Here is a 22,077-nt window from a genome sequence, read left to right as displayed (position 1 = left end):
GTAGGGAGGGGCGAAACCAAACCTCAAGTGAATTAGGTTACTCAATCCGGAATTGGCCACAACCTCTCCCAAAGAAGAAGGTCTGAGCGTTACCAGGAATTGAAGGCTACTAACGTCGGTTCATCCCTAATTTTGCCATGATAGAGGCAACACTGTCAGACCTCCTTAAGGGTACGAAGACGGCTATGGCTAAGTGGTCTCCAGAAGTGGAGACAGCATTCCAGGAACTGAAGCTAACTCTGAGTAAACAGCCAGTGTTAGTTGATCTGGATTTCTCCATGGAATTTGTGGTCCAGACGGATGCATCGGATGTCAGATTAGGTGCAGTCTTGTTTCAGGAGTTGAATGATAACACTGGGGAACACAATTTTTTAGGAGTTAGGTCAGACAACTGTTCTTAACTAATTTTTGGATGCTGAATCCAGAAATGATCTCAGTTTTTCTCTATCACGTCAAGTTTTTGAACTATAGGATTTTTGTCTTCTCAAAAATATGTAAACTACTGTACCTAAAAAGTGTTGTTGTTTTTTTTTAAATAGTACAAATATGAACAAAAAATGAAATATATAAGAAGCAGACATGATCTGAAACAAAGGAAATATGTACATATGTAAATAAAACACTGAGATGGAAAGTTACAAGCTTTGAAAACTAACAAAGAAAAAAAATCATAAAAGATATATAAATTACAACTAAGCGCCCAATGTAAAGAGAAAAGCTATCACAAATCCTATTTATTCCTACTATGATAATTTTTTTGTGTAAAAATATTGATAATTATGACGTATTGGGAGCTGCACACACCTCTCACCACACTGTCTCAGTTGTGACTACTCTTACAAGTTGCCACGTAGCTCTATATGAGTCGAATTGTAATCAGATAACAAGTCTTATTACAGATATCAGTGCAATTGTGCTTCTCTGGCAGGTAAGTTGTGGAGGAAAAACTTGACGTGCCAGAAAAAAACTGACTACATTTTTGGAATCAGCATGCCAATTTTAGTATAAATCAGCTCAAAAACCTAACTCAACAGAAAATTTTTTTCAAATTGTTCCCCAGTGTAATGAACACCAGATAATGTACCAGAGTTGGAAACTGTCTTACAGCAAGAAGAACTATTTGGAAAGTAGAGAAGAATAGTTTGGCCGTCAAGTGGGCATTGGACACTTTACGATACTACCTATTAGGTGAGGGTGCAGGTTAGTGTGAGGTGGATGCAAGAGAAGAAGGAAAACAATGCCCAAGTGACCAGGGGGTTCTTAGCTTCCATAAATAGTAAAGGCCCAGGAAACTACACGGCAATGCTGATGCTCTGTCGCTTGTCCACTGTATGATGGCGGAAGGTGCCCAAAGTTGGGGGGCCTTGGCAGAGGGGGGGCAGTATATAAGATGGGGAAAAAAAAGCATGAAACACTGAAAAGTTTACAAATTTTTGGGGAACCGCTCCTGCCGGTGATTCAGCTGCTGCACGACAGCAGAGCAGCTTTGCTTTGTCAACAAGAGAGGACTTCCGATATCATGATGATTGCAAGCCAGTTCCCTGCAGTTAAACTATCAATAAGCATAACGTCATCAGTCACTCCCCACCAACACAGCAGAGTGGAAGAGAAGCTGAATCACCAGTAAAAGTGGCCTGTGAGATCAGCAGCAGGCACAAGAGGCAGGTAAAAGCAACTACCTGAAGGATAGTTCTTAGCACATTTTTTGTATTTACAAAGATCAGCCCCGAAGATTCCAATAATGAATTATCCCCTACATCCAGATCAAAAGTTTCATGTGATCACACCCGAAAAAAATCCCGAACATCTAAAGTTACTCTACAAGTCAGTGACTGATTACAACCTGTGACTTCTCTGCATTTCGTGGTCACTACTCACCTGTGCGGTTATCTGTAGGAATCTCCTCTCTACACCGCTCATCACCCCTCACATATGTCTCTGTAGTATTAACATGGGGCAGATCTTCACCCTGAAACAAAGATTGTATAAGTCACAGACAGATGGAGACATTTGAGAAGATCCAGACAACATCTGTTTCCGATCAGCTTTATCCATCATCTCCACCAAGTATAAAACATACAATGAATGGCCATATTACTAGAGACATCCATATAGTAGCAAATTGGGCTGCCATTTGCCTTCAGAACTGCAGCAATTAAAGGGAACCTGTCACCAGGTTTGGCCGATATGAGATGTGGCCACCTCCTTTCTGGGCTGATATACAGCATTCTGGACCTGGAAGAACGGAAAAATATATTTTATTATACTCATTTGTGGGGCGATGCAGTCCACGGGGAGTCGCTCTTCTTGATCCGACACCGCCCAGCTTCTTAAGATCGCTGTCCTACTTCTTGCTTCATGTGGATAACGCATCCCTGCATCATCCACACTGCCTGCTCAGCATCGCACTCCTGCGCAGGCGTACTTATCTGCCCTGTTGAGGACAGAGCAAAGTACTGCAGTGCGCAGGCGCCGGGAAAGGTCAGAAAGGCCCAACGCCTGCGCATTGCAGGATTTTGCTCTGCCCTTAACAGGGTAGATAAGTATAGAAGCAGAAACACATGGGCTACTTGCACATGGAACAAGTCTGTTGGAACATGTTCACACCACCAAGAAACTTGAAGACACAAAAGAGCACAGTGAGGTCAAAAATACTCTGCTGTAAAAAAATCATAGTAATAAGCAAGTGCTAGTCAAAAGATGGAAAAAAAACAGGGTATTTAGTTTTTTTTTTTGCAAAAAAATGTATACTAAGCTGCTCCACCAATCGTCAAGGTATACCCATATAGAGCAGTCCTAACTAATGTATATAATCCCTATCTGATGTATTTAAAACCTGATCATCTGTATAGTACCTGTATAAGCAGGGTTCAGAGAGGGAATATCCATGTATGTGGACATGCTAGATGGAACAACTTTAGTGCAAATGAACCACAAAGGAGTGGTAAGATCTCATGACATCTTCTCTCCATTTACCTGATGATCCTGAGGAACATTGGGATTTTCTTGTTTACAGTCCTGTGGAAGAAGAGGACGGGGACATCTCTCTGGTGTTGTCCTCTTACTGGATAGAACTGGAGGAAACACATACAGGGACTGAATTCATTCATTACATACAGATAATTATAGGCCGTGTGTATTTAGTCCTGTCTATTACCTGGTGATGTGAGGGGCTGGGGAACCTCCATCATGACGTCCTTGTACAGATCTTTGTGTCCTTCTAAATACTCCCACTCCTCCATGGAAAAATAGATGGTGACATCATGACACCTTATAGGAACCTGACACATACAATGATATCGTCATTCCCCGATCCCTCCATAGCGTTACTGTATAATGTCCCAGCATTCCCAGCAGTGTCACCTCTCCAGTCAGCAGCTCAATCATCTTGTAAGTGAGTTCTAGGATCTTCTTGTCATTGATGTCCTCATATATCAGGGGGTGAGGTGGAGGCCCTATGATTGGGCTCGGGGGTCTTTCCCATCCCTCAGACACAGGGTCCTGACAGCGCTCACTAGAGGTCTTCTTCACTACTGTGTAATCCTGGTTATGGAGAGACACATTAATAAACCTCACTACAGACATTTCCAGAGTCCTCACCTCTCCAGTTCTGTCCATCTGTTATTCTCATAAATAAGAATGATATAATGTGACTTCATCAGCATCTCTCACCTCTCCAGTAAGCCGGAAGAGGATCTCTAGGGTGAGGTGTAATATCCTCTCCGCCATCTTGTTCCTGTCCCTATCCATCCTTGTAGGGTCACTCAGGAGAATTCTCTTATATAGAAGATCTCCACTGAGAGGATCCGATATTGTAGGGACCTGAATGGGGAGAAGATGACGATGTAACATCATAAAGATCCCATGTAAGAAATCTGCGGAGCTGTTACTGGCGTCACATGATCACTACATCCAGTCATGGCCCCGTCCTGCCCCCGGTATAACACACAATCCCATTATAGTCACATACAAAGATTAATCACAGAATATCTCTTATCCAGCACCAAAAACACAGAACAAATCTAAATGAAAAAAATGTTAAATTTTCCATAAAAACAAGACAAAGTTATAAGGTGTCGGGAATATCTACAGAGATCGGGATGGCAGAACCGGAAACATCAGTAACAGATAATGATAGAACATTAAAAGGGATATCCGGCACTTAAAAAAAAAAAAAGGCATGTAGTTGCTAACAGAGGCAACTACCTGCGTGTTGTTCCCGACACTGGTCATTGACTGCTCCTGACAGAGATTCAGCTACCTCAGGTCAACAGAGCAGCAGTTTCTCTCCCTGTTGACAGGGCGGGACTATTGGTGTCATGCTGATTGACAGCAGATTCCTGCTGCCTAATTGGGGGAAGCCAGCTGTCAATCAGCATGACACTAGTAGTCCCGCCCTGTCAACATTCAGGGAAACTGCTGCTCCGTTGACCGGGAGCAGTTCAATCTCTGTCAGGAGCAGCGACGGGTACAACAGACAGGTAGTTGCCTTTCTAAAGTCCTAGATACCCTCTAATCAAAACTACCTAAAATTGCAATTCCAGCAAAAGTGACTGTCCCAAATAGGCACTGCAGAAATCGAGAAAATAGAAAATTTTAAGTTTATACGAATCAGTATTCATTAACATACGGATATATATCCAAACAAAAAGTAACTTGGGCAAATATGAAAATGAATATATATCCTACAAATGATTCACAAACAATAATTATAAATATGTGATAACAATTTCACCCACCAAACACCCAATGCATGTTTCACAAATGCTTTGTTAGTGGTTTTTGGTAGAGGGAGGATAGGGGTAGGGATGTGTTGGTAGGGGATAGGGGTGAGGAGCTTAGCCAAACATTTAAATTGCATTTAGCCAATATAAAAGGTGCATATAGTGACAGCAGGTGATTTCAATACAAATATCAAGTAGTAAGAAAAACTCATATAGAATGGAGACAGTTTTGGTGTCGTGTACTCGGTGACACATGCGCAAAAAGAGCATATTGGTCTGACATAAGATAGTCTACTCAAGGGCTAAAAAGCTAATAGAAAGACTTGGCAGGTGATTGGGTAGATGATATGGCATTCAGGTGATAGCAGGGTCAGGTGTCCATCGTGTCAGAGAACAGGGCATCAAGCAAATAGTATTGAAGGGCACCCGTTCTTTAGACTCGCCCCTGAGGTGGCTAGAAATTTCTTCTAGGTCCTACCATAAATTTTTGCACTGACTGATTTTCTACTCTGGAGCAAGGTGGAGACCAGGTTTGAAGAAAAACCTCTCTCTCAAAAGTTGACCTCACAAGGTCCATGCTGTCAAATGAAGACTGGATGCTTGAGAATGCCAAACCGGGCCACGGGAGAGTAGAAATGGAACCTCTGGTAGTACCGATGGCTCCATGATTGACATTAGCCTCATTCAAGAAAACCGTGGCCTCTTGGGTCAAAATGGCGCTATCAAGATTATTCTTGCATGATCCTCTCTGAATTTTTCTCAGGATTGCTGGTATTAACATAACTGGTGGAAAAGCATAAGCTAGATTGAAGTTCCATCTGATGATCCTCTCTGGGATTCAAAGAAGAGGACTTCTCCACTTTCCCGTTTTCTCTGTTCTCAAATAGATCTATGTCTGGAAGCCCCCACAGGTCTACAATCTGATTGAAGAATAACTGGTTCAGAGCCTATTCTTCTTGCTTTAGCCAATTGTGGTTTAAGAAGTCGACTTGATAGTTTTCTTTCCCCTTTATGTGAAGAGCTGTTAAAGAGAGGAGATGATTTTCTGCCATCTGAAAAATCAAAGTGCTCACTTCCATTAGAGAATTAGACCGGGTTCCTCCCTGATGGCTGAGGTCACCTGGTTGTCTGAAAGGACTTTTCCATAATGCCCCTGTAAGAACGAAAGGCGGTATTTCATGGCATGCTCCACTGGCAGTTCTTTTATATTTGGGGAACCTTACTTCTTTTCTCTCGTCCATTTTCCCTGAACAAGGTGATGCTCTACATTGGCACCACATCCCTTTGGTCATCCATCTGTAGTAATCACCCACAATATCTGATTTACCCAAGGTACTCCACTTGTTAAAAAAAAGTCTATGTCTAACCACCAAAGAAAGGAATGAGTCATTATTGGAGAGAGTGTTAGTATTCTCCCCAGATGTCCTTTTAGTGCATATTCATATGCCAGAACATCCCGCTATAAAACCTTAATGTTTATCTCAGCCCATAGTACTGCCAGGATACAAGAGATCAAATAACCCAGCAATTGACATAGCTTTCCTGAGAGTTATAGTGGGACCTTTTACTGCTTGACACATGGCTGCATATTTTCTCCTTTTTCTCTGGGAGATAGCATTTTTTATTTACCAAGTCTAGTATAAGGCCTAAAAAGACTTGCACTGTTAGGGGTATTAACTTTGACTTCTTTAGGATTAATAACCAGCCGAAGTCTTTCATGGTACTGCAGACTTCTTTTGTTTTAAATGGGAGCTGCAGTAATGCATTGATCTGCCTATGATCAAAAAAAGTCCAAATATGTAACTACTCGAGTGTCCTTTTCCCGAAGGTGATCTGTCACTTCCACTATTATCTTCGTGAAAACTGAAGGAGCTACTGACAATCCGAAAGGGAGGGAAATGAAAGTGTTTGATTTTCCCTTTTATGGAGAAAGCAACTCATGAACTTTTGGTACCTCACATGAATCGCAACAGGATTGTTCTTGATCTAAAGGACAAGTACTATCATATAGCAACCTGGGAAAAGCACCTTTTGGACAATCTTATGGATTCCATTTTGAATGCCCGGAATTTGTTCAGGCTCTTCAGATTGATTATAGTTCTGTCCTTGAAGGGTGGATCAGCTTTCTCCGTGGTACCGTCATGGGTGATAGAAAAACTCCTTGGTGCTAATTCTCTATTAAAAAAAAAAAAAAAAAAAAAAAACACGTATTTTTGTGTTACTCACCATAAAATCCTTTTCTCCGAGTCGTTCATTGTGGGACACAGGACTGTGGGGTGTATGCTACTGCCGCCAGGAGGCTGACACTAAGTAGATTAAAAAAAAAAAAATTAGCTCCTCCTACATATACACCCTGACACTGGCCGAGACAGCTCCAGTTTGGTGCAAAAGCAGTAGGAGAGAAAGTAAAAAAGCATTAATATAGAGACAACATGTCTAGAATAACTCCACCGGCTGATAATTAACTGAGATAATTAATAAAAATAAGGGTCGGGAGCTGTGTCCCCCAATGAACGACTCGGAGAAAAGGATTTTACGGTGAGTAACACAAAAATCCATGATTCTCCTTCATCTCATTGGGGGACACAGGACTGTGGGATATCCCAAAGCAGTCCCTGGGTAGGAAGAAAACCCAGCTGAATAAGCCCCTAGGCACTTACCGCCTATAGGTGTGCTACCTCTGCCTGAAGAATCCTTCTACCCAGACTTGCATCTGCAGAGGCCTGAGTATGGATGTTATAGTGCTTGGCAAAGGTGTGCAGACTGGACCAGGTTGCGGCCTTGCAAACCTGTTCTGCTGATGCCTGGCGCCGAAGCGCCCAGGAAGCCCCCACTGCTCGAGTGGAGTGCGCCTTGATCCCAGCCGGGACGACCGTACCCTTGATACGGTAAGCTTCCTGAATAGTTGATCGTATCCATCTGGCTAAGGTAGATTTTGAGGCTGCGAGTCCCTTCCTACGACCCTGAGGAAGAACGAATAGAACATCTGTCTGACAAAAAGATGCAGTCCTTGAAACGTATCTCCTCAGAGCTCTCACTAGGTCTAACGTATGGAGAGCTTTTTCCACACGATGCGCTGGTGCTGGACAAAAGGAAGGCAAGACAATATCCTCGTTAATGTGGAATGAGGAAACTACCTTTGGCAAGAAGGAAGGTACTGGCCTGAGCCCAACATTATCTTGATGAAACCTTAAATACAGAGCCTGGCAGGACAGGGCCGCCAGCTCTGAAACCCGCCTAATGGAGGTTATGGCCACCAAAAACACGACTTTCCAAGAGAGGTACGATAAAGAGACGTCTTGAAGAGGCTCAAAAGGAGCCTCCTGTAGTGCACTTAAGACCAGATTTAAGGTACCAGGCTTCCAGGGGGGCCCTATAAGGCTTTACCTTTTGAGAAACTCCCTGTAAAAAAGTTTTTACCTGCAGATTGATAGCTTACGCTGAAAGAGCACCGACAAAGCTGATATTTGTCTTCTGAGGGTACTAGGTGCGAGGCCCGAATCCAGGCCGGCCTGAAGAAATACTAGGATGTTATGAATGGAGAAACGAAGAGGGGGAAGACTGTTTCCTGCACCATGAAAGGTAAACCTTCCAGGTGTGGTGATAAATTCCCACTGAGGTGGATTTCCGGGCGCTAATCATAGTATCAGCAACTTTCTGAGAAAACCTGGCCTGCGTCAGAATCCAAGATTCAACAGCCAAACCGTTAAACGCCGAGCCTCTAAGTTCTGGTGGAATATCGGACCTTGTGACAGAAGATCCGGACAGGCAGGCAGCCGCCAAGGAGCTTCGGCGAGCAACTGCACCAGGTCTGCTTACCATGACCGTACAGACGTTTCGGTCAGTATTATTGACCTTCCTCAGTGTACTGCATTGACATCAAAAAAATAGAACAGAAGAATATATTATCTATGTACATAAGATACAAATAAACATCAAAAATACAAAAAAACCATTCTCAGTTCTACAATGGAACATAGAGACCAATACACTATTATATACCGTGCATATATAGTGATGGATGGGAGAATAGGGAATGGGGAAAAGGAAAATAGAATAATGGAAAGAGAAAAGGATCATACCTTATAATCAGAGTTAGCAAGGATGTGGCTCAAAATTTGTAGTAAAGGTCCTAATATAAATGTATAAGGGAGGTCCTAAAATAGATCCTAAATAGAAAGAAGGGAGTATATAATGACTGGGTAATCAGAGGTGTGCTTAGACTACATTAATGAAACTAACCCATATGTCGGTCCCAATAAGGGTAATGTGTGGAAAAAATCCAATGTTGGTTTTTCGTTATGGTAAGTAAAGCTAAATGAGAAAATAAAAAGATAAAATAAATAGTGGAGCATAATGTGCATGATAAGGGTACAAAAGTGGTGACGACTGATTGGGTAAATCTACATACCCTATGAGAGTGGAGATATTATATGGGCCGAACAGGTGGGTCACAAAAGACCTCTTACCTAAATAAAAAATAATAAAATAAATATATAATAAAGGGAAACCCCATAAAGTGTAATGCCAGTTACTGTTATAATGTCTTACCTAAGATAGATAGTAACTGAATGTAGAACAAGCGAATGTATCATATGGATCTAATAGGTGGACCAAGGAACATCTTTTACCTAAATAAAAATTACCCAAATAAACGGAGAGAATAGAAAACGGGAATCTCAACCGGGAAATAACTAGCTCCATTAGGATGTCTTACCCAGGATTGGAAGTCGTTACATACGGACCAAAGTAAATGGAACAGGAATATGTCCCTGTCCTAAACGGAAGAACAGAAGCGGCTATAAGTCTGGAGAATAACCAGTAAATGACTAGTCCCGCCTATAAAATATCTGACAGAAGAGAGATCTTACCTAGAACGGATGATTAAGAGAAACGCGGTGTCCACCGCTAGTTTGGAGGTACTGCATCCAGGTTTGGAGCGCTCTTTTATGGGCTGGGGGCGGGGCTACAAACCGGCCGCATACCGGAAGTACGTCACCGGAAGTGACGTACCATCTGTACGGGTCGAATACCTGTCCTCCTAGATAAGGTGGCGATGCGTGCCATGTAACAAATGGTCCGCAGGTGTAAAGGGAGAGATGGCACACTAATGGAAGGAAGGGGGCGTGACGCATACCGGCCGTATACCGGAAGTGCGTCATTAAGACTATGTGACCCTCCCCTTGTGTGTGCGTGTCACTGGGGCATAAAACAATATGGTGGTGCGTTCCACCAATGTAAATAATCTACCAAGGGTGGAAAGAATGAATATATCATACAGCTGGAGCTATAATGTTTGTAGATAAATGTTAGATACTCTACCGGTGTGAAGAGGGGTAGAAAAAGGAACGGAGAGGGGGAAAATAAAATAAAGAATAAAAATAAAAAAATAATAAAATAAAAAAATGAGATAAATAAGGATAAGGAAACAATGATAATGATAATAATAGGAGACAAAAGGACCGGGATGGGGGTCCAGGGGAAGGAGGATCAGGATGTGAACAATTCCGTGCCGTCACATTCAATATTGTTGACTCTGTAAGATAAAGCAACGTATCAGTATAAAATTCAAACAAAGTAGACTAGAGCCTAGAATACAATAAATATAGAGAAAAATGCGTAAAGTACTGAACAGTAGTTATTATAATCTCAGGAAATCATATGAATGAGAGGAGATCATACTCCCTATTTAGACCCCTAGGGGTCATGGTCTCCAACTCATGTATCCAGAACGCCTCCCTTTTTTTGAGGGTCTGGATACGGTTACCCCCCCGTCTGGGTGCAGGAACATGCTCGATGACCTGAAATTTGAGTTGGGGTATGGAGTGTCCTGCTTCTATGAAATGGTGAGGTAATGGGAGCAACGTATTTTTACATCTTATAGTAGACTTGTGCTTACTGATGCGGTCTCTAATGGATTGTGATGTCTCACCAATGTATAAAAGGCCACAGGGGCACTTGATGGAGTATACCACAAAAGAGGTGTCACAGGTACTATAATCTTTGATTTTGTATTGTTTGCCCGAGTGGGGATGGTAGAAATGATCTCCTTTTAATACGTTCCCACACTGATTACAGTGTAGGCATGGGTATGTTCCTGTTCTAGGTTGTGAAAGAAATCTCTGTGTAGATGTGCGTGGGCCTGACCCAATGTCCGCTTTGACCCCCATCCCGGTCCTTTTGTCTCCTATTATTATCATTATCATTGTTTCCTTATCCTTATTTATCTCATTTTTTTATTTTATTATTTTTTTATTTTTATTCTTTATTTTATTTTCCCCCTCTCCGTTCCTTTTTCTACCCCTCTTCACACCGGTAGAGTATCTAACATTTATCTACAAACATTATAGCTCCAGCTGTATGATATATTCATTCTTTCCACCCTTGGTAGATTATTTACATTGGTGGAACGCACCACCATATTGTTTTATGCCCCAGTGACACGCACACACAAGGGGAGGGTCACATAGTCTTAATGACGCACTTCCGGTATACGGCCGGTATGCGTCACGCCCCCTTCCTTCCATTAGTGTGCCATCTCTCCCTTTACACCTGCGGACCATTTGTTACATGGCACGCATCGCCACCTTATCTAGGAGGACAGGTATTCGACCCGTACAGATGGTACGTCACTTCCAGTGACGTACTTCCGGTATGCGGCCGGTTTGTAGCCCCGCCCCCAGCCCATAAAAGAGCGCTCCAAACCTGGATGCAGTACCTCCAAACTAGCGGTGGACACCGCGTTTCTCTTAATCATCCGTTCTAGGTAAGATCTCTCTTCTGTCAGATATTTTATAGGCGGGACTAGTCATTTACTGGTTATACTCCAGACTTATAGCCGCTTCTGTTCTTCCGTTTAGGACAGGGACATATTCCTGTTCCATTTACTTTGGTCCGTATGTAACGACTTCCAATCCTGGGTAAGACATCCTAATGGAGCTAGTTATTTCCCGGTTGAGATTCCCGTTTTCTATTCTCTCCGTTTATTTGGGTAATTTTTATTTAGGTAAAAGATGTTCCTTGGTCCACCTATTAGATCCATATGATACATTCGCTTGTTCTACATTCAGTTACTATCTATCTTAGGTAAGACATTATAACAGTAACTGGCATTACACTTTATGGGGTTTCCCTTTATTATATATTTATTTTATTATTTTTTATTTAGGTAAGAGGTCTTTTGTGACCCACCTGTTCGGCCCATATAATATCTCCACTCTCATAGGGTATGTAGATTTACCCAATCAGTCGTCACCACTTTTGTACCCTTATCATGCACATTATGCTCCACTATTTATTTTATCTTTTTATTTTCTCATTTAGCTTTACTTACCATAACGAAAAACCAACATTGGATTTTTTCCACACATTACCCTTATTGGGACCGACATATGGGTTAGTTTCATTAATGTAGTCTAAGCACACCTCTGATTACCCAGTCATTATATACTCCCTTCTTTCTATTTAGGATCTATTTTAGGACCTCCCTTATACATTTATATTAGGACCTTTACTACAAATTTTGAGCCACATCCTTGCTAACTCTGATTATAAGGTATGATCCTTTTCTCTTTCCATTATTCTATTTTCCTTTTCCCCATTCCCTATTCTCCCATCCATCACTATATATGCACGGTATATAATAGTGTATTGGTCTCTATGTTCCATTGTAGAACTGAGAATGGTTTTTTTGTATTTTTGATGTTTATTTGTATCTTATGTACATAGATAATATATTCTTCTGTTCTATTTTTTTTATGTCAATGCAGTACACTGAGGAAGGTCAATAATACTGACCGAAACGTCTGTACGAGTGGCTGCTAATAAAAATTACGACATATTGAAGTTGAGTGCCAAAGTCTATTTCTTATTGCTACTGGTTTGGGAACCTTCTTTGTGCACCTCACAGCTGTGCCACGTGTCTTCCATAAAATATGCTTACCATGACCGACGTGGCCAATCTGGGGCCACTAGAATTGAAGGAACTCCCTCTATCTTGACCTTCCTGACCACCTTCGGGAGTAGTGCCAGAGGGGAAAACAGATATGGAAGCCGAAACTGTTTCGAAGGTAGAACTATTGCATCCACCGCGATTGCCTGTGGATCTCTATACCGGGCGACGAACCTGGGTACCTTGGCATTCAATCCTGAGGCCATTAGATCCACGTCCGGGGTTCCCCAACGCTGGCATATCTGCAAAAAAAATGTCGGGATAGAGAGACCATTCCCCGAACGCAAGGCCCTGCCTGCTGAGAAAGTCCGCTGCCCAATTTTCCTTGCCCGAAATATGAACCGCCGAGATAACAGAGTGGTTCCTCTCGGCCCAGCAGACGACTTGTTTCACCTCGTGCATGGCTGCCCTGCTGCAGGTGCCTCCCTGGTGATTTATGTATGCCACCGCCGTGGCATTGTCTGATTGGATCCTGACCGGGTGGCCTGCCAGAAAGGCTGCAGAGCCAGCCGAATCGCCCGAATCTCCAACAGGTTGATCGGAAGGATTGATTCCCTTGAGGACCAGCGTCCTTGGGCTGTGCGGTGGCATAATACTGCTCCCCAACCGAGCAGGCTGGCATCCGTTGTGACCACCAGCCAATGGGCTGGGGGAAAAGGCTTCCCCTGCTGCAGAGAGGGACTCATTGTCCACCATTTCAGAGCTTGTCTGACCTGGGGAGACAGACGACACCTGAGATTGAGGGAGGATGGACTTTTGTCCCAGGATAAAAGCGCATGTTGGAGAGGGCGAAGATGGAGTTGCGCAAAAGGCACTGCCTCTATCGCTGCCACCATCCATCCTAAGACCCTCATGCAAAACCTGATCATGTGGGCGCCTGGCTGGCAAAGGACGCTCACTTCCTGCCGGAGCGTCAGGACCTTGTTCCGGGGAAGGACCGTCAGACCTCGGGAGGTGTCGAAGACCATCCCTAGAAAGGAAATTTTCCGGGATGGCACCAGAGATGACTTCTTTAAATTCACTAGCCACCCTAGGCGAGACAGAGTATCCATAGTAATGTTGATATTCTCCTCGCATGCCTGAAAATTTGTACCTTTTACCAAAAGGTCGTCTAAATATTTCAGCTGTCAGGCTGGGGGAAGGGGGGGAGGGTGAGTAGTACTTACCCCAGTCCTGTGTCCCCGTGCCTGTAGTGAAGGCTGTCACCGGGAGAAGTGCTAGAGCCATCCTTATAAACACAGTGCGCTCGATTGGAGGGCGGATCCACCACGAGGGGGAAGGGTTATTTCAGGCTGCGGCCTACTACAGGCAGAAGCTGGGGCCTAGTTTCTGCTCCTGGATCTTTCCCGGTGAGGGAGCGTGACCGCCGGAAGAAGACGCGGTAAGAAGGGGGCGGGACATCCGTCCGCGGCCTAACATGCCAAGAGCCGGGAACTTGATTAGGAGGCTGCACGGACAGACGTTATTATTTATTATTATAGCGCCATTTTTTCCATGGCGCTTTACATAGGAGGAGGGGTATACATAATAAAAACAGGTACAATAATCTTGAACAATACAAGTCACAACTGGTACAGGAGGAGAGAGGACCCTGCCCGCGAGGGCTCACAATCTACAATATGTGCCTGTACAGCCTAGGGTTTCGTTACCTTAGGGTGGACATGGGCAGATCCGGCAAGTGTTCCCACGTCGCGGGAGAGGATACGTGCTCGCCCATTGTAGGTTTTGGGAGATCGGACCCTTCAAAAGGGTCCGTCGCCCCGGTCTCATCTTCATGGTTTTAAAGGAAAAGGATCTGGGAAAAAACCCAGAGATGTGCCTCCTATGGACACTAAGCATAAACTGGAGCTGTCTCTGTCAGGGTGTATATGTCGGAGGAGGAGCTAATTTTTTTTTTTTTATCTACTTAGTGTCAGCTTCCTGGCGGCAGTAGCATACACCCCACAGTCATGTGTCCCCCAATGAGACAAAGGAGAAAATCCCTGTGAAGGAATGGGCAGAGAATCCTACTGCTTTAGCTCCCAGGACTGAATCATATGCCCGGTATCATACAGTCCCTGCTCTCTCATTACTTGTCATCAATGCAGACTTCTCCTCCAGTAGATGCTAGAATGTTTGGGCTCCTGCCAGGTATGACCTCATTTCAATCTCGTGTCAGGGATGGACTGGGCCAGGTGTCAGGAATGCATATGCCCCCCGGGCCGGTGCCTAAGCAGCTGCACAGGGCCGCTGGAGGACTAGCAGTAATTGTAATACATAGCACACCTGTAGTGCGCGGTGGCGTCATCCCGCCAGCAGCCTCGACATGCAGGCTGCAGCAGTATGTGATGAGCAGGCTCCTGTGCGGCGCTGCCACTCTGAGGGAGAGAGCCAGCAGCAATCAAGATGAAAGGTCAGATTCCGGCCTGTGTGTGCACGGAGCACCGGCTTCTCCTGCTCTTATCAGCTATCCCGGCAGAGAAGGAGAGACGGGGGAGGTGCCCGGACAGTGCAGAGCTGTGAGCAGGAGAAACTTAAGAGCTGCACGTGGACATCAGCCGCCCCTGCACCACCGAGGAGATTGTGTGATGTGTGTATGAGGTATCTGGTGTGTATGAGGTATCTGGTGTGTCAGAGCTGCGTGCATGTATGTCATTATACAGTGGGGCTGTGCGTGTGTCATTATACAGTGGGGCTGTGCGTGTGTCATTATACATTGGGGCTGTGCGTGTGTGTGTGTGTGTGTGTCATTATACAGTGGGGCTGTGCGTGCGTGTGTCATTATACAGTGGGGCTGTGCGTGCGTGTGTCATTATACAGTGGGGCTGTGCGTGCGTGTGTCATTATACAGTGGGGCTGTGCGTGCGTGTCATTATACAGTGGGGCTGTGCGTGCGTGTGTCATTATACAGTGGGGCTGTGCGTGCGCGTGTCATTATACAGTGGGGCTGTGCGTGCGTGCGTGCGTGCGTGCGTGTCATTAGTGCATTCACTCTGTCATTCTATGTGTCTGCAGACTTGTGCTTCTCACATTGCTCGCAGAGCTGTGGTTATTTGGCGGGTGTCTGGCTGCAAGTTTGTGATTTGCATACATGCGGTCACATGCCGAGTAGACTTGCATGGCCTAATGCAACTGTATTGAACAAGGCCCAAAACAGTCTAGTCGAAATGTGGCTGAGAATATATATTGCACGCTTGTGGTCACAAGACCACCTGTTGCCAGCACCAGAGAATCTTCACAGCGCACAGTGCGCACGATATGAGGATTCACACATAGTGACTGTAGACATGTAGCATAAGATCCGACAACCCCTTTAAGGACGAGCCGCTACTCATGGGCCACTGCTGTGTGCTTGCCCCCCAGGCCAAAATTTGCCAGTCAGCCCCTGTCTCATGTTGTGGGTGTGTTCTGGTTTCCTTAGGAGCGCAGTGCACCACTAATCGTAGTGGAAAACTGTGGTTAACGGGCTCCATCTTTAGTGCTCATTTTCTGCATCAATGAGAAGCTGCAGGTGCAAAGGGGCGAAGTGTGGTGTCCTTAAAGCGTGGAAGGTTTTGTAGGGAAATGCCTGCATGGAATCTAGAGGGCATGCAATGATGGAGGAATGCATGTTTGGGAATTAGGGGGCATATGGTGCTGGGGAGGGGGACTTCTGTGTGGGATTTTGATAGCATACGGTGGTGGGATGCCGGTCTGAGATTTTGGAAGGTGTACGATGCTGGGAGAATGCCTGTGTGGGTTTTGGGGGGTATATGATGCTGGGGGAATTTTGGGGCTCATGCAATGTTGGGCTTATGCATGTTTAGGATTCTGGGGGGGCCCTATGATGCTTACCCGAACATGACAGCTGTATAGAAATACTTGCTGTCCTGTTCGGATCAGTAAAGCATTGGCCAGTCCGAGTATTGTGATGCTATCCCCGTTTGATTTAGACAGCTATATCACTTTTCTCTTAAATTGGTGGATAAAATAAGACTGAGTACAAGACCTTCATAGCCTTCCATACATCATAGGGGAGAAATTATAAATCCTTCCCTCCATCCACCTGATAATCCTGAGGAACACTGGGATCTTCTTGTACACAGTTCTGTGGAAGAAGAGGACGGGGACATCTTTCTAGTGTTGTCCTCTCACTGGATAGAACTGGAGAAAACACATACAGGGACTGAATTAATTATTTAAATACATATAATTATAGGCCGTGTGTATTTAGTCCTGTCTATTACCTGGTGATGTGAGGGGCTGGGGAACCTCCATCATGACATCCTTGTACAGATCTTTGTGTCCTTCTAAATACTGCCACTCCTCCATGGAGAAATAGACGGCGACATCCTGACACCTTATAGGAACCTGACACATACAATGATACCATCATCCCTCCGATCCCTTCATGGCGTCATGGTAAAATGTCCCAGCATTCCCAACAATGTCACCTCTCCAGTCACCAGCTCAATCATCTTGTAGGTGAGTTCTAGGATCTTCTGGTCATTGATGACCTCATGTATCAGGGGGTGAGGTGCAGGCCCTATGATTGAACTCAGGGGTCTTCCCCATCCATCAGACACAGGGTCCTGACAGCGCTCACTAGAGGTCTTCTTCACTACTGTGTAATCCTGGTTATGGAGAGACACATTAATAAATCTCACTACAGACATTTCCAGAGTCCTCACCTCTCCAGTTCTGTCCATCTGTTATTCCCATAGATAAGAATGGTGTAATGTGACGTCATCAGAATCTCTCACCTCTCCAGTAAGCCGGAAGAGGATCTCTAGGGTGAGGTGTAATATCCTCTCCACCATCTTGTCCCTGTCCCTATCCATCCTTGTAGGGTCACTCAGGAAAATTCTCATATATAGAAGATCTCCACTGAGAGGATCCGATATATCCGAGACCTGTATGGGGAGAAGATGACAATGTAACATTGTACAGATCCCATGTAAGACATCTCCGGAGCCGTTACCGGCGTCACATGATCACTACACCCAGTCGTGGCCCTGTCCTTCCCCCGGTAGAACACACAATCCTGATTATAGTCACATAGAGATTTATCAAGGAATATCTCCAATCCAGCACCAAAAACACAGAACAAGTCTAAATAGAAAAATCTAAATTATCTGAATCTTTATTAAATATTTAATGAAAACAAGACAAAGTGCAAGGAACATACCCAGAGATCAGGATGGCAGAATCGGGGAAACCAGTAACAGATAATGATAGAACAGTAATATAACCTACAGAAAATTGTACTCCAAGGAAATTAAATGGTCCCAGAGAGGTACTGCATAAATCGAGAAAACCAAGGAGACAGGTGTCAGGGCAGAAATAATGACTCTAATTACTGAAAAAAAACTTTATGAGATGCAATTCATTAGCCCCTTCACCCAAGACTTTTTTTTTTTAAATTCACGAACAGGCCAATTTTTCAATTCTGACTAGTGTCATTTTATGTGTTAAAAACTCTTGAACACATCAACGGTTCCTAGTGATTCTGAGACTGTTTTCCTGTGACATTTTGTACTTCATAATAGTGGCAAAATGTGTTCAATACAATATTTTTGGGAAAATATCAGAAATTTAATAAAAATTTCCCAAATTTTCAAACTTTTCATTTTTATCCCCTTTAACCAGACAGTTATGTCACACAAAATAGGTAATAAATAACATTTCCCACGTGTCTACTTTACATCAGCACAATTTTTGCAACAATTTTTTTTGTTAGGAAGCTAGAAGGGTTAAGTTGACAAGCAAGTTCTAATTTTTCAAACAAAATGACTTGAAGTGACTTTGAAGGTCCTATACGACATAAAATACCCAAAAGTGACACCATTCTAAAGCCCCTCAAGGTACTCAAAACACATTCAAGAAGTTTATTAACCATTCAGGTGCTTCCCATGAACTAAAGCTATGTGGAAGGAAAAAATGAGCATTTAACTTTTTTTGCCACAAGGTTATTAGGAGAAAATTCAGCCCAAAATTAGTTTTGCAATTTTTCCTGATTATGCAGATATTGGGGCAAACTACTGTTTGGTCGTACGGCAGGGGTCAGAAGCATCGTTTTACTTTTTGAACGCAAATAGGTTGGAATCAAAAGTGGACCCTATGTCACTTTTGGAGAGCCTTTGATGTGCCTAAACAGTGGAAACCCCACACATGTGACCCTATTTTGGAAACTAGATCCCTCCCTAAGGAATTTATCTAGATGTGTTGTGAGGACCGTAAACCTCCAGGTGCTTCACATAAATTTATAACGTTGGGCTGTGAAAAAAAAAAAATCATCATCACATTTTTTACACTTTTAGCCCCAACTATATTTTTACAAGGGTAACAGGACAAAATGGACCCCAAAATGGTTGTGCAAATTCCCTTGAGTACAGGTACCCCAACTATTTTGGTGCACAGCAGGACTCAGAAAAAAAAAAAGGAGTGATGGTTTGGAACGTAGACTTGATGGAATGGTCTGCGCGCGACATGTCATGTTTGGAGAGTCTCTGATGTGCTTAAACAGTGGAAATTGCACACAAGTGACCACATTTTGGAAGCTACACTCCTAAAGGAATTTATCTAGAAGCATAGTTTTATAGTAATGACTATAATGCTTTTAGTTTTACTGGTATATGAGTTTATAATATGGAGGTATGTGTAAGTTGTGCGGAGTACATCACATTATAAAAGGGTGCTGTGTAAACAGGTAAAAAACAATTTGTATTAATTTTTGGGCGTGTAGTACAATTTGAAGCAATGTTTAACGCAAAGGCCAGCTTTCTCACGGCAGGTTTCACAATGGTAAACTGTGTCTTCTCAGATTCCCCTCTTGGAGCATCCTCTGTACCTTTTTTTGTGTACATCCCTGTTTAGGGAACCTCTCTGGGAAAATGTTGACCTGGCATACAGACACCATCAGTTTCAGAAGTACTGGGACCCTCACCATCCTGAATGCCAAACATTAGGGCCTTTGACTACCCCATGAAACTAAAGGAAGGTTCCCATATTGCTTGCGGATCGAAACAGCACAAAAGCGTTGTACAGTGCCATCACAATGACATCAAGTCTAAGAACATGTCCTGTTCGAAACGCGTCTGGTGATTATATGTTTTTCCTCCCATGTTTCCCCCTTTCTCCAAATATTTTTGGTAAATGTTTTCGGATACCTTCTTTTAAATGAACAAGAATAAAAATTCGATTTTATCCATAATATACCTATAGCTCAATCACTTTCTTTCCTGCATCTAGCTGAGCGCTCACAGCAGCGCTGATAACGGACTCCCGGATCTGCTGCAGCTGGTGAAGGGTGAGCAGGTATATTGCCTTGCATCACAGTGCCATCTGTACAATGTGCACAATTTTCTTTTACCATCCTTTAGCTTGTCGCATGGCGCTGTATGGTCTGAGGACCTGATCTAGGAGATCTACACCCCATGTACTGCAATCCATGATACAATCTGGCTTTGAGACTTGTATTGTATACCTGGGACAGTGACAAGGGAGCTGTTGCCATGTTGTATGGTGGTCAAGAGAAGGACATCCTCTTGCCCTTATACTCGACCACCAGCATGTTGTCGTTGCAGTGGGCTCTGCTTTTCTCAGAAGTTGTCCAGAGGCCTCTGATTTTTTCGCACAATGCCACATGCAACTGTATCTCTGACAGAGAGGGTCTTGAAGAGCAGGATGCTTGTGTAAAAGCTATCATTGTAGAGGTGATAACCCTTATCCATCAGTGGGTGCAGCAATTCTCACACAATTTTAGCACTCACCACCAGGATATGGAAGCAATCAGGGGGTCAATCTGGGTGTCTTTCCCTTCATAGACCCTAAATCTGCACGTGCTGTAGAGTATATCAGCACTCCAGTATTGCTGAAGCTCTGGTTTTCTGACTTTGCCCATATGCGGCATAATGCCCCAAAATGTCAATTTCCGCTGCAATTACAGGGGTCCATCTGGTGTATATGAATTATTTCCTCACTGAAAAAGAAGTTTAAAAGTTAATTTCAGTGAGGTCTGTTTTTTTAAATTGGATTCCTGAGCTGCCCATGAAATCCGGAATAACACACTGATAATTTTTGATCGATTGCTGTAGGGGTTGCCTTCGTCCTAGAGCATCTTGCTGGAAAGGAGGAGGAAGAGAAATAGAGGAATGTGGGATCTTCCTCATTGTCGGACTCCCATAGGGGTGGAGCCACATATTCATCTCTGTAATGAGCGGCACCACGTGACCGCTCATACAGGAGAAGCTGCGGCGAGGACAGGAAGCAGCGCCAGCGAGGGAGCCGGGTAAGTATTTTATTAACAGCGGGGGGGAGGGGGTTGGGGACAGGATTTTTATTTTTTTAAACACATAAAAAAAAAAAGTTTTCATATCTTCTCTCCAGCGAACGATGCTGGAGAGAAGAAATGATTAGCGGCTTCAGCACCACGCGGGGGGGACAGCGCTTACAGTAGCGCTGTCTCCTGCATGGCACACGGACAACATCCGTGTGCGGTACGTGTTTTACACGGACCCATTGACTTTAATGGGTTCGTGTAATACGTGCGCTCCCACGAACACTGACATGTCTCCGTGTTTTCAAAACGGACACACGGTCCGTGAAAACACGCTGACATGTGCAGAGACACATTGATTTTAATGTGTCTACGTGAGTCAGTGTCTCCGGTACGCGAGGAAACTGTCACCTCACGTACCGGAGCCACTGACATGTGAAACCGGCCTTAGGTCAGGTATGAGCAGACTAGCATAATGCACCATCTGTTGATAGATCACAGGGCTGCAGAGGCGTGGATAGTTATATAAGAACAGCGGCAGTGCAGGTGCCATATCTTGAGGAAGAGGGACGTTTCCCTCGAAACGCGTCAGGATTGGCCCCTACACACGTCCGTCATACACGGACAGGTGACATCACCATCTAACCACGCCCCCCGCTCACCTCGCTACGCCGACATCGACCGGGACGTCATCTGTATGTTCTGCTCATTTCTAGTTGGGACCTCTGGATTATTTTTGTTCCTTCATTCACAGTCAGAGCCGCCAAAACTTTCTCATCTGTATGTAGCTTCACTATATGATATCTGGATTTTTGGTATCTATAAGGCCATGTTCACGCATTTCATAAATAGTGTTTTTTTGTTTTCTGCAGGATTCGCACCAAACTACAGGAAGCACCAAAACCGCAGAGTTCAGCAGCGTCTTAAGACCGCAGTTCTCATGAAAACACATCCACTTTGCTTGGTCAGGTAAACACAGCAGAAGTTCTGTGCAAAAAAAGCATTTATGCTACATGTGAACACTAGTCCAAACAAAGTGGATACGATTCCATTAAATCTAAAGACGCTGCTGAACTGTGCGGTTTTGATGCTTTTTTTTCCCTCTATAGGCTTCCATGTGAAGCCTTAAAAAAAAAAAAACAAAAAGAGAAAAAATTCCATTGCAT

General features: G+C 44.0%; 1 protein-coding gene across 1 annotated transcript in view; it reads right to left on the bottom strand.

The window, feature by feature from the left end:
- LOC138666994 (zinc finger protein 250-like) overlaps positions 1–22,077 on the bottom strand; it is a 48,960-nt gene that overhangs the window by 20,627 nt on the left and 6,256 nt on the right. The window contains exons 3-11 of the mRNA XM_069755207.1: positions 17,397–17,546; positions 17,088–17,267; positions 16,881–17,004; positions 16,700–16,797; positions 3,673–3,822; positions 3,364–3,543; positions 3,158–3,281; positions 2,977–3,074; positions 1,879–1,969 (exon numbers count right to left, since the gene is read on the bottom strand). Coding sequence (XP_069611308.1) covers positions 1,879–1,969; positions 2,977–3,074; positions 3,158–3,281; positions 3,364–3,543; positions 3,673–3,822; positions 16,700–16,797; positions 16,881–17,004; positions 17,088–17,267; positions 17,397–17,504 — 1,153 coding nt within the window. The 5' untranslated portion in view covers positions 17,505–17,546. The remainder of the gene's footprint in view (positions 1–1,878; positions 1,970–2,976; positions 3,075–3,157; positions 3,282–3,363; positions 3,544–3,672; positions 3,823–16,699; positions 16,798–16,880; positions 17,005–17,087; positions 17,268–17,396; positions 17,547–22,077) is intronic.

The sequence above is a fragment of the Ranitomeya imitator genome, chromosome 2 (genome assembly GCF_032444005.1).
Source record: "Ranitomeya imitator isolate aRanImi1 chromosome 2, aRanImi1.pri, whole genome shotgun sequence".
Taxonomy (NCBI): domain Eukaryota; kingdom Metazoa; phylum Chordata; class Amphibia; order Anura; family Dendrobatidae; genus Ranitomeya; species Ranitomeya imitator.
Note: the sequence above shows the minus strand (reverse complement) of the source record. Positions and strands in the feature narration are given on the sequence as shown.